Source organism: Babylonia areolata, chromosome 9 (assembly GCF_041734735.1).
Source record: "Babylonia areolata isolate BAREFJ2019XMU chromosome 9, ASM4173473v1, whole genome shotgun sequence".
In the NCBI taxonomy this organism is placed as follows: domain Eukaryota; kingdom Metazoa; phylum Mollusca; class Gastropoda; order Neogastropoda; family Buccinidae; genus Babylonia; species Babylonia areolata.
In genome coordinates, this window is record NC_134884.1 from 42,188,977 (window position 1) to 42,202,248 (window position 13,272).

Below are 13,272 nucleotides of genomic sequence, written 5' to 3' on the forward strand. Positions count from 1 at the left end.
AACATAGAATGAACAATAAAGCAAATACAATGAAATATAATAAAGTGAAAGATGCAAGCAAAAACCAAGGAAAAAAAAAAAAACAGGAAAAAAACTTAATATCCGTTCCTTTTTAATTTTTTGTAACATATTTCTCAGAGAAAAAAAATCAAGAGCTATAACAGCAGTATGGAAATCTGTATATATTACAGAAATTATACTCTCATACAAACAATTAGAAATAGTTCAGAGCTGTATTGTCTTGAAAGCATAAGCTGTCCTGTTCCCCACCCTTCCCCACCATTCCTAGCAGCTCTCAGCAGCTCTGCAAATACTTTTCAAAATGAAGGAAGAGTTCAGCATAAAACTAACTAAACTGTTGGTTTTTTTATTTTTTAAACCATGACCTTCTCAGGCTTCTATCAGTACACCAGCATATAATCATGATCTAGTCAGTATCTAAAATCAATGACAAGCATTACACATGCTGCTAACATACATCACACACACACACACACACACACACTGAAATTCTAATGTAAACAAAACTCCTATTCTGATCCTTCAGAGTTAATGTTTTGTTGAGCACACCATGGGCCATTTTACTGGTTCACCACATCCATCGAAACTCTTCTAGGAGTCACCTCAGATATTCATAAGAAAGGATTCAATGCTGTCTTTAAATCAAAGCATCTTTTTCTCCTTTTTTGACTCACTTGTGTAAACAAAGTGAGTCTATGTTTTAACCCGGTGTTCGGTTGTCTGTGTGTGTGTGTGTGTGTGTCTGTGTGTCCGTGGTAAACTTTAACATTGACATTTTCTCTGCAACTACTTTGTCAGTTGACACCAAATTTGGCATAAAAATAGGAAAAATTCAGTTCTTTCCAGTCATCTTGTTTAAAACAATATTGCGCCTCTGGGATGGGCACAAAAAAAAATAAAGAATGAAGCCTAATTATATGCAAACTGCATTTACTGTTATATTTATATTTATTGTATTCTCTAAACTTGGCACTTTGATCTGATATTCTGACCCAACAGCGAGAGCAGTCATTATTTTCATTTTTTGTTCAAACAGGAACCTCTTTTGCTAAGCATGGAAGTTTTATTTATTTTGCAAACGTTTTGGTGCAGATAGTAAAAAAGGGAAATTACTCTATAATGCTAGGGGAGTTAATTTGCTTTAAACTGATCTTTCTCATCTTAAACATTACATTTTGAAATTATACTCAATACATAAAAAAAACTTGGATTTTTTTTAAAGTGTATCACAAGTGAGTCTTGAAGGCCTGGCCTCTCTTGTTACATGTTGTCCTAATCACCTGCACTTCCCCACACCTATATTTCTTTCAGCATCTCTACAAAGTTATTTTCAAAATGATGGTCAAGTTCTGCACAGTAGAAGCCACATAGATTTCCTATTGACCATGTTCTGCATCAATGATTTGGCTAGTATCTTAACATTACCCAAATTACTCATGCTACATACATGCATCACACACAGACAAGATACACGCACAAACGAGGACATTCTAATGTACAATAACTATTTTTAACCACAGATACACACCCTCAACTGAGCCTACATCAGACTGGGCATTTCTTTACACTGGATATTCTCTCATTCCTGAGACAAAGACATGAACTAACACTATTATTTACAATTACAATATTTTAATTCTAAAAATATCCAACAGCAGGATTTTGATGCTTTTTTCTTTCTCTAATTCTGTACATAATGTACAACATTTAAATGTACAAGTTTAGACTGAAAAAATGTAAGTCATGTAGTGTACACATGCTGCAGATACAATTTCTCTCTCCAATCAAAAAATATTCTTTTAATTATTTTTCAAAATCTTATTTGACACACATTTTTGCTCCTAGTTGCAACAGAGCTGTCATGCAACATTTCAATATATGTGTAGATTTGGGTATTCACTGAGAAGAACTGGATCAATACATTCCCTTTTTTGTGCTAAAACATCTGGTATTGTACATGGCAGGCTGGGTTAGTCTGTTGTATGGGACGTCTGGTGTCTGCTGCATGATCACCAACTGCATCAAAGAAGCACCTCTTGCATAATAATTATCACTTGATAGGTTGACAGTGGTGATACATTCTCTTTCAGACACAGTAGCCAACATTTAATTCCCAGAAGACTGTTGTAAAAAGAAAAGCAATGGTAATTGTATACAATAAAAACCATACTAGTAAAATATTCTACACTGATATCAACAGCAATAGGAAACATTATCACTGAACCTATAAATCTACAACAAAGAAGCACATTTTTTTCTCTGGTATGTAGGTATCTTCCTCTTGCTTTCACAGCCGTGTGTTCACGCAGTGAAGGAGAGCTGATGGATGCACAGTCCTGCAGGAAGTTGCCAGCAGTCACAATCCATTATCTAAATTAACCGACCTGGCTGACAAGTGCTTGATTAATCAACCTGAACCCAAGGGGATCAATAACACATCTTGGTTAAAATAACCTGATAAGAAAATAAACATAATTCAATAAGTTATCATTTTATTCTATATACACAGCTACAGATGCAGCAATTAAAATAATTATTTCACATTGTAAACACAAATATAGAAGCAAATAATCAATAAAAAAATTTTTTAAGTTTTCATTTCATTCTGTAGATACTGCTGTTAATGCAGATAATCCTTGAGCTACATTCAACTGACTTCTAGTTTTGGTATCTTGCCAGCTAATGATGAGAGTATCCAGTCTGACCCTGATCAAACTCAAGCAGGGAGATTTAAACCACCGCATATCATATTGTCTGCTATGGTTAAAAACTGTTGTGATTTACATCCAAACACCATATCTTCAGCCTCAACAGATATGACGAAAACAGTGGCTTTCTGATGACAAAAGACAACACTAGTCTGATGTACCAAAAAACAAAACAAAAAGAAATTTACAACACTATTCACCCACTTGTGTGGTTCCATGCAACATTATGCATTGTACATGCTGTAGTGACTGTGCATACTGCTCAGCGATGCCAGCTCTGCCTGAACTTCAGGGTCTTTGTGCAATTCATCGATCTCCTCTGGCTGTACCCGCCGCCGGTCTGATCGTAGGGAGTGTCCGGACCGGTTGGACTTGTTGCTCTTGGTGGACTTGGCCGACTTGGTGCTGTTCTCGCGCGTCGACTGCCGCTGCAGGAGGTTATGGGAGATGGTTCGGTGCAGGTTCTTCTGGGAGGAGGATGCCCCAGAAGCCAGCCAGGGGTGACGTATCGCCTTGGACGCCGTCAGCCGCTCCAAGGGGTCCACCACTAGAGTCTTGTCAATGAAGTCTTTGGCCAAGGATGTCACATCTTTCCAGTGCTGCCACACAGGAATGCAAAACAAGTAGAACACAAGAACTAATATAAATATATCATACATGATTATGATCCCAACTAAAAATAAGCAGAATACAAGTCATATAATTATCCTTACTAAACACTTTTCAATGATTGCAGTGTTAGCAGAATACAAATTCTATATTATAGGAGATATGATAATGATCCTAAACATTTTTGTATAAATTTTTAAAAGATAATCAGTTGTGAGAGTATAACTAATTACACACAGATGCACAAGTACACATACACACTTTGTTAGTAAAGGGAGAGAGAGAAACTCAGAAAAAGAATGAGAGTGAATGTGTGTGTGTGTGTGTGTGTGTGTGTGTGTGTGTGTGTGTGTTCATGTTCACTGAAAAAGCCCTAAAAATTACAATTATAACTTGTCTTTCATATATATATGTATATATATTATATATATGTATACCTTTTTATTTTTATGTCATGCAAGTTTATTCATTGACTAAAATTTACTGATCTCTCCATTCAAACAATTATTATTAATGCTATTATTTTAAAAATCTTTTGTTATGTTGCTGTTGTTATCTTTATTATCATTACTATGTTAAAATCTGTTCCTGTTTTGGTGCTTTTCCCTAAACAGATATATTGTGCAAAATGGATAGGTCTTCCTGCTTTGATGCCTCCTTAAAACGGAAACAGTGGTCAATCTTTTTCCAGTTTTAATCTTGGAGCAGATACAAACTGACACAGGTCTGTTGGGGTTGCAATAGAGATGGAAAGTTCAACTAAAAGTGAAACCAAAAACAAAAACTAACAAACAAACAACAACAAAAAAACCTGACAAACACTGTACTTAAAAATACTGATGAGAATAACACTAAAACAAAGATATTGTGTGAAAATGCCACAGAAATCCCCCCCCACCCCCCTCTCTCTCTCTCTCGTTTTAAACTTTTTCTCTTCCTCTTTTTTGACACCATCCCCTGGCAGTAATCAAATCATGCAGCAATTCTCCTGATGATGATTGATGATGGCTGCACACTACTGAAGAAGAAATGGTAAATTAAGAGAGCGAGGGGGGGTGGGGTGGGGGGGGAGGAACAAGAGCTGAGGTAGTTATCTATTCATGATGGATGAAGCCACAAAACACTTCATTAATGAGTTACATTTCCACAAGCTGCACTACACAAGAGTAAATGACTAAAAAATTTTAGTAAAATTTGCTAGAAAATACAGAGTGAGAAAGTCTACAAAAGGAGGTGGAAGAGAAGATAAATGATGTCATGTCCTATCTCAATTTGTTTTCTGGTAAGAAGATAATGTTTAAATCACGTTTGCAGACTGGAACAGTGGGAGCTAGAGAGTGGAGACTCATGGAATTGATCAAATGTCTGAAAGCATAAGTTCTTCCCTGCTGTAGAAAATGCATGACTGAATGCAAACAAGCATAATAAATCTGTAGATAATGAATGGACACAACAATAATTGAGACAGACAGACATATTAACACAGTGGCAGAGTATCATTTTTTTTGTCACTGATTACAAAGACTGGTATCATTATGGTTCAAAAAGATCTTACTGGATATCCATCAATGAAGGGAGTGGAAGGATCATTGAATTTGAAGCGCTTCAATGATTGTGTATGTACTTCCCCAAAGTCTTTGAAGGCAGTTTCACTGGCAATCACATTGTTAAGCAGTGCTCGGAATGGAATAAGAAGGGAGCTACATTTTGTGCATATGTGTGTGTGTGTGTGTGTGTGTGTGTGTGTGTGTGTGTGTGTGCGTGCGTGCGCGCGCGCACACGCGTGCACGTACTAGACAAGAGTCAGTCAACCGAACAAAATCAGAAAATGGTCTGTCCTTAAATCTGATGTCACCAAGAAAGTAATACAAACATTCAATTCACAATTGTTTATTTTCTGTATTTAATGTTTGTGGCAGTGGATAACTTTTTTTCAGTATAAATTTGACATGACTGAGGTGGCTGGTGAATGAGAACTCAGCATTTTGTTAATTATCTGGTAAGTCTCCTGCCATTGCTGATCTGCTGACACTGATTAGACACTGAATACAGAAATCAGGTGCTGCAGAAAGCACATTTTCCACAGTGACAGGTACTGCCCAATAGCCACTGGATCCGTCACCTAGTTTTAGGAAAACCCACAAGAGCACCAAAGGGTATTCATGTTTACTAATGTACCAATCCATAGTGGGCCAAGGCATTGCTCCAATGTTATTCAGTTGCCTAGAGAGGAAGACTCTTTGTCTGAAGTCCTGTAATAACAGAGGAACAGTGTGTGTGTGTGTGTGTGTGTGTGTGTGTGTGTGTGTGTGTGTGTGTGTGTTATTCTTGTTTCCAAATAGTGTGATTTTATATGAAAAAAAAATCCATGTACAAAGAAGCAAGAAAAGAACCTAAGGAAATGTAAACTTAAAACTTAATCAAAAATGTTAACCTTAAAACTTAAAGCAAATGTCCAAATGGAATGCAAAGCAAACTTTCAGAAATTTTTAACAATAACAAGAAATTACCAGCAACATCTCTAAATACATCTAGAAAGCAAGGTATAATAACAAAGGGCTACAAAGCCTCACAATCAATGAATGTGTGTGTGTGTGTGTGTGTGTGTGTGTGTGTGTGTGTGTGTGTGTGTGTGTGTGTGTGTGTGTGTGTGTGTGTGTGACACAGAGAGAGAGAGAGAGAGAGAGAGAGAGGTTTTCAGCTTCCAATGTTCTTGTTCAGTGTCTCAGTTTGTTTTCTTTCTCTTTATTAACTCTTTATTGTGTTCATTTTCTATGTATCCCTCATCCCCCTTTTTTTTCTTTTTTCTTTTTTTTTTTAAACCCCAGAACTGAGAGGAAAAAAAACACACATTTGCTAATAAATCTGAGTATCTTGGCTACATTTAATTTAATTTCATTTCTTTTCCTTTCTAGATTAAAAAAAACAAAAACAAAAAATTACATGATAATCTTTTTTTCAAAACTTACTTCGTGCATTTAATTTTTAACTGACAGAGTATAGTAAAGGGAGTGATTTTCTGATGGTGACATTGCTTTTTGCAAGTTTCAATTTCATAGCCCAACCATCCAAATAATTTGTGAGTGAATCCAGTGTAAGCTGTATGAATTCCAAGGATACTACAAGTGCGAAAGAGAAGCAGGCAGATCAGATGGTCTGAACTAAATCCAATCAGTCTTTGTTGTTGTTATATATATATATATACATATATATATATATATATATATATTTAAGTTAAACAAAACTAAGCTAATGTTTCATAACTGCCAAAACAAGAAACACTTATCTCCTGTAGAGTTTATTCTTGTTTTAATTTCATCATTTTTTCACCATTGAACTGCCAGTTTGCAGTAATTATATGGTAAAGGTTGATTCTGCAGCTTGAACACTGTGGATTAGTTTATCAATTTTGCTGTTTCACTAACCCAAACCCAATTTAGCTGTTAAAATAACCCTAACCAACAGTCATTTAAAAAGATCGAAGAAGTAATCAAAAGCTTTATAATATTAAATTTCATGATACAATGTGGCCAGCGACTTACACTACAAAACTTTAAACGGTGTTGACTCACTAAGTCGTATCTTCACACATACACACATAATCCAACACATACAGACTTATTGTAATCTGTACGCATGGACATAAAACCCAGAAAAAACAGCCACGTGTGCATACATTCACACACAGGGCACAACTCCAGGCAATACAGTGCTGAGGTCAAAGTCTACTCAGTACTGACAGGAACTTCCTCTTCCACTCTCCCATCACCTGTTCCCTCCATCCTCTTATTCTAACCTCCATCCCCAGCCTCCCTCTTTCACCCTTCACCGCCCTCCAGCCCCCAACCCTCTCCCCCAGAAACCTCTCCCAGATATCTGTGTGCACTTTTCACCTATACAGCCAGCTCAGCATGTGCTGGGAGCACTGCAATGCTACCACAGAAGGCACACACAGCTTTGTGGCAAGTATCATCACCTTTCCCCACACACCACCACCCCATCCCCAACACTCACCTTCCCACAAAACACACACACACACACACAGTGGCTGGCACAGTACAGAAAACAGCACAGAAGGGAAGGGGAGGTGAGGGGGAGGGAGGCAGGAGGTGGAAACAGGAGATGGGAGGGAGGGGGGTTTGGTGCTTGGCAGACCTGCTGAGGGCCGGAAGTTTCACCTTCCTCTCCTTAGTCACACCCTGCTTCATCCACCTGCCTAACTGGGTCACTCCCTCTTTCCCCACAGGGCCTCCCATCCCTTTCCCCCCAACAAAAGCTATAGATAACCACAGAACTTGTGAACTGTTTGGTTCACAGTAATTTATCCCTTATAAAAAAATATATATATATAAAACACACACAGAAATAGTTTGACTTTAACTTTTAAGGAATATAATACTGCTTACTGCACAATGATTTCATCCCTTAAACAAGTAACTTCACAGAAACAGTTTTAACCTGTTGAATGAATAAATACTGTCTGGGAGTCCCTTTTTTTCCATCTTTCCACTTCAAGGGTAAAATAAATGGATATTTTATATCATATATTCTCTGTTTAACAAGATCAAAATCAAGATGTATGGTTACATTCTGTGTTTAACAAAAAAATTACTGATCAAATCGATAACTTTATCAAATATATATATTGTGGCATGGAAAATGAAGAGACTGAGTTGCTACCAGCTTTTCATTCATGCAGTATGACTTTATAATCAAAATTGTTGATTATTATATTTATTTTTTTAAATCATAATTTGAAACACTGCAGTTATACAAGTACAAACTTGTACAAACTGTAAAATCTGGTATAAAAGATCAAGGTGCAGGGAAAATGCCATCATTTACTTATGCTTAGTCATAACAGACAGGTCTTAGAAAAATGTTCATGTTACAACAACGAGCATCTTGTTTTCAAGTCAGTCCTGGAAAACAAATATCTATTCTGCTACAACAAAGAACACCTTGTTTTCAAGTCGATCCTGAAAAAACATAAATGTATCCATGCTACATGACATAATTCAGAATTCATTCATCCCAGACTTTACAGTTACTTGAGTCCACTTGCCCGTGAAAACAATGCACAGACTGAAAGGCAATTCAAAGAAAACAAAGACCAAACCAGTTTCAGTTTCCCAAGGTGATGTCACTGCATTCAGAGAACTCCATGTATGCTACACCCATCTGCTAGGCAGATGCCTGACGGCAGCACAACCTAACACATTAGTCAGGCCTTAAGTGCATGCATGTATTTGTGTACCAATCAGGTGGGATTTCTTCAAAGAATTTTGCCAGAAGACAACACTTTTGTTGCTGTTTGTTCTTTTTTAGTGCGCCAAATGCATGTTGCACACAGGAACTCGGTTAATTGACTCATCTGAATGACTAGATAGATGCTAAGTTTGATTTTCCACTATAATGATTCCTGTCAAACTTGGGATAAAGGGTGAGAGCAGGAATTGAACCTTCACCCTCACAGATACTGCACTGGCAGATGAGCATCTTGTCCATTCTGCCACCTTCTTCCTCAAGTCAGACCAAACCAAAATACACAAAATACACAGAGAAGACAAATATATATATATAAACTATAACATCTATGGTTATTTGGAATGGGTAAATCAAATTGTGAAAAGTTAATAAATTGTGACAAATAGTGTGTGTGTGAGTGTGTGTGTGTGTGTAAACTCTGTGTGTGTGTGAGACAGGGAGAAAGAGACTCTGGGCAAGAACTTTATATAGATAGCAGGGATGAAAGAAGTGAGAGAGATAAACAGAGAAACACTTCAGTAAGAACAATGAATGGACAGACAGGTGCTAGAGAAAATGAAACAGCGAAGATAGTAAACAGATTTCATGTAACAGCGAAGATAGTAATAGATTTCATGTAATACAGAGGAAGGCTGTAGTACAGTGCTGGTCCACTGGATGATCTGACATTGACCACAGAAAATCATCTCAAATTTTCAAATGTTATAAGCTACTGAGGTTTGTGAGCAAACACCTGGGCTCACAATTAGAACTGACCAACCTGACAATAAATTAGGTCTTCATAGAGACGTCAACTGATCAAGCAACTGGTCAAGCAAATATGTAGTCTACGGAACTATACAAACTGATATTTATACAAATACCATATCAAAAATTACACACCATATAATATATTTAACTAATATACTGAAGAAACCATATAATATATTTAACTAATATACTGAAGATTCTTCATGTCTACTGTAAATTTACAGTGCATGCAATGAACAAGAGTTAAGGATGTTATCACCTAACTTCAGAAGTGTCTGCCATAAACTTTAACTTAAATACAAAACTCAAACCACCTGCTCACCTTCACGCTCAAAAGGCTAAGCCTATGAAAGTAATCTGTAATACTTACCACCTGGCACTAAGTAATAATAATAATAATAATGGTATTTATATAGCGCTGAATCTTGTGCATAGATAAATCTAAGCGCTTTCGCACCAGTCATTCTCAGGCACACATAACCCTAAAACTGGAGAAACTGAAGACAAGGAAGAGGCAGGGAAGGGGGGCAGTACATGGTAATAATGATTACTCTGAGAGCTGCTAAAGCTGAATCAGGTCATTTCACAAATGAAGACAGTTTCAGTTTCAGTAGCTCAAGGAGGCGTCACTAATGAAGACAATGATATATATCTGATTAAAGAATGAGCACCTTAACACTAATCAGCTGCTCAAGGAAATCAGTCTATCAAACGTTGCCCTGCATCCTGAGTAGGTGAACATGTACACCACTGATTAAAAAAATATATTTAAAAAGTGGTATACATGATAAAGTTATTTTCTGCACTAGTTGGGTCACGGTTAAGTATGTGTAATTAAAAGTTATTTTATTGTTCTAGTTTGTGACTTTATTCAAAAACTTTCAGACAAAGGAAACATTTCTAACCATTACCTCTCCAGTGTAGCTGTACTTTGCCTTGAGGATTATCCTGTACAACCGTGTCCGGTTTTCATCATCAAAAGGCATTGTCCCACTCAACAGAATGTATGTGATCACCCCTATGGCCCATAGATCTACTTGCACTGTGTAGGTCTTCCGGGCCAGGATCTCTGGAGCAATATACTCTGGTGTCCCACAAGTAGTTCTCATACAGATGTCTGGTCCACTCATCATGTGGCTCAGCCCAAAGTCCGTGATCATGATCTTGGAGTCGTGGCCAGGGTGGTAGTAGAGCAAGTTCTCAGGTTTGAGGTCTCTGTGAGCTATGCCCAGTCCATGAAGGTACTCCACACCATCCAAAACCATTCTCAGTACCCGCACTGCATCCCGTTCCGTGAAACTCCCCTTGGCAATAATGCGATCGAAAAGTTCTCCACCTGTGGCTAGCTCCATCACCATGTACACCTTTTCTAAGCACTCAAACACCTCCACTAACTGGATAATGTATCTGTGCCTCACCCTCCGGAGAACGTTCAACTCGGCTTCAAAAACTTCCTTCCCCTGAATTCGGTCAATCATTTTGATGGCATAGGGCTGCTTGGTCATTCGGTGCTCCACTCTCACAACGCGGCTGAAACTTCCTCGGCCGATCAATGCTTTGATGTCGTACTTCATGGTCACCCGAGGATCGAACTTGTCCCTGTACTTCTTTACCTTTTTGTTGGTTCGTGGACCTTGTCCCGAGTTTTGCTCGTCATGCAGACTGCTTTTGCCACCTTCCCGCACTCGATCACTTGTTTGGTAGAAATATTCTCCCTGGTGCAGGCCTACTTTTCCACTTTTCGCATCCTGTCCGTAAAACGTTTCCACAAGGTGCGCATTTGGCGGAGGCTCTGGCACCAACTTGCTATTCACACAGCAGCCCATAACGGCTTGTATCATTCCCACATCACAACAATAACGAACAGAATCAATTCAATGAGAAATTCACACTGTCGTTTCATTCTTCCGTGATAAACTCGTACACATCGATTCCCCCCATTTTGGTTCTTGCCTGAGACAAACTTCTCTTAAAAACCAAGTCTGATTATGCTTACGCGGCAGAATATAGTGCACAAAAGAGGTAAACGGAAAATGCTGTCACTTTGCAGTTTTTGAGAGGTATTAACGTATAGGATAAAGAGATATTGTTAGTTTCATTAACTCAACACATGGAGGCAATAATTTTCTTTAATCTATTTATCCATTTTCTGGCACAAATGCGTACTAATCTGCCACAGAATCTGACAAGCACTCCTTTGTGGTGCGGTCACTCCAGTCATGTGACTTGTATGACGTCACGTGTGCAGGTTCATAAAGTTGGTAAACCTGAGAGGTGGGATTTGAATCCATTTCCCCACGAAAACTCTTTACTTTGCACACTTTACAAATTCTTACTGAAAAAAAAAAACGATGTGGAGGGAACGGAATCAACGGTATGTTTGAAATACATTCATGAGATGTCAGTGTGAGGTGTTGTGGAGGTGTGTGTGTGTGGGGGGGGGGGGGGGGGGGGGGGGGGAGGGATAGGATTAGTGACCTCAGAGGACATGTGGTTGAAGTGTTAGTAGTATTGTAGTAGTAGTAGTAGCAGTGGTGGTGGTGGACACGGGACGTGTTTTCATAGACTCCTGGCCAACTTATGCCCCATTCAGTAGGAGAGGTACAAACACCTTACTGCAAACATTGGACACTGGTAATGCTTGTGCCACGCCCCCCCCCCCCCCCCCGCACCCCCCCCCCCCCCCCCCGCACCCCCCCTCCCCCGCCATCCCTTTTTTTTTTTATCCCCCCCACCCCCATTCCCCAACAAAATTCTTTTTGGGTTCATGTTTTGTTGTTCATTTTGGTCAATGAAAAGAGGAATGAAAGAACGTTGAAGAAGAATGTTTCAGATTTAAAGTAAAAGATGTAAGCTATACTGCATATATGCTTAAATGTGATAAAGATGCCTAACCTGTGAGTGTGATTAAACACACTTGCCAGGCCTTGAGAATCTCCCAAATTCTCTGTGTGTGTGTGGTGTGTGTGTGTGTGTGTAAACATAAGTATGAAAACAGTAAACCAGAATGAAATAGAATAAATACAACCAAGTATACAAAAACAATGATTCTGTTTTCATCAAAAGACAGGGACCTGTTACGACACGAAACTGCAAAACATGGATGTCACGCATTTCAGCCTGAGGTCCTCATCAGGCAAACCAAAACAAAAAAACAAAAAAAACAAAAAACAAACAAACAAATAAGATGACCACATATGGCAACAAAGGATCATTCGGTTATTGTAATGGGGGAAAAAAAATCTGTCTCATATTTCTTATTCTTCTGACATAGAACACAATTTGTGCAGACTTTTGCATCTTGAACCGTACCATATATGGCAACTAAGGATCATTCAGCTGTTTGTTGTAATGGGGAAAATAATTATGTCTCGTATTTCTTATTTTTCTCACATAGAACACAATTTGTGCAGACTTTTGCATATTGAACCGTATCTCTCTTTTTTTTCTTTTTTTTAAAGACATATGGACAACTGAAGCACAAGGTTATTACATAGATTCATGTTGTTTACACACATGAACCAAGAAGAAAAGCATTCACATATGTAACAGAATAGCCTTCTCTCTTTTGTTTGTATGCATGCGTGTGAGCGTGAGTGTCATTGTGTGTTTGCGTGTGTGTGGATGCACGTGTGTGGATGAGTAAATGTAAGGTCTGTGCATATGTATGAGAGGAGGAGCTTTGAGAGAGCAAGACAATGTTTGTGAGAACTGAATGTGTGTATTATATGAATGTTAAAGAGAAAAGTGTGTGCATGTACAGAGTTTGAGAACATGTGCTCATGCATGTATGTATGAAGTATACATAGATGAGTCCTCATGTGCATTCATGTGTTATGCATGGATGTATGTGTGTGTGTGAGAATGTATGTGTGTTTATGAAGCATAGTTTATGTTATATGAATAAATGGCGTTT

General features: G+C 38.2%; 1 protein-coding gene across 1 annotated transcript; it reads right to left on the bottom strand.

Annotated features, from left to right (window-relative positions):
• Nucleotides 1-435: 435 nt before the first annotated feature.
• LOC143285882 (serine/threonine-protein kinase H1 homolog) lies at nt 436-11,194 on the bottom strand. The gene is made up of 2 exons (XM_076593325.1): nt 10,268-11,194; nt 436-3,328 (listed from the first exon to the last, which is right to left on the bottom strand). The coding sequence occupies exons 1-2, from the start codon at nt 11,180-11,182 to the stop codon at nt 2,954-2,956; spliced, it is 1,290 nt and encodes a 429-aa protein (XP_076449440.1). The 5' UTR covers nt 11,183-11,194; the 3' UTR covers nt 436-2,953.
• Between the last annotated feature and the right edge of the window lie 2,078 nt (nt 11,195-13,272).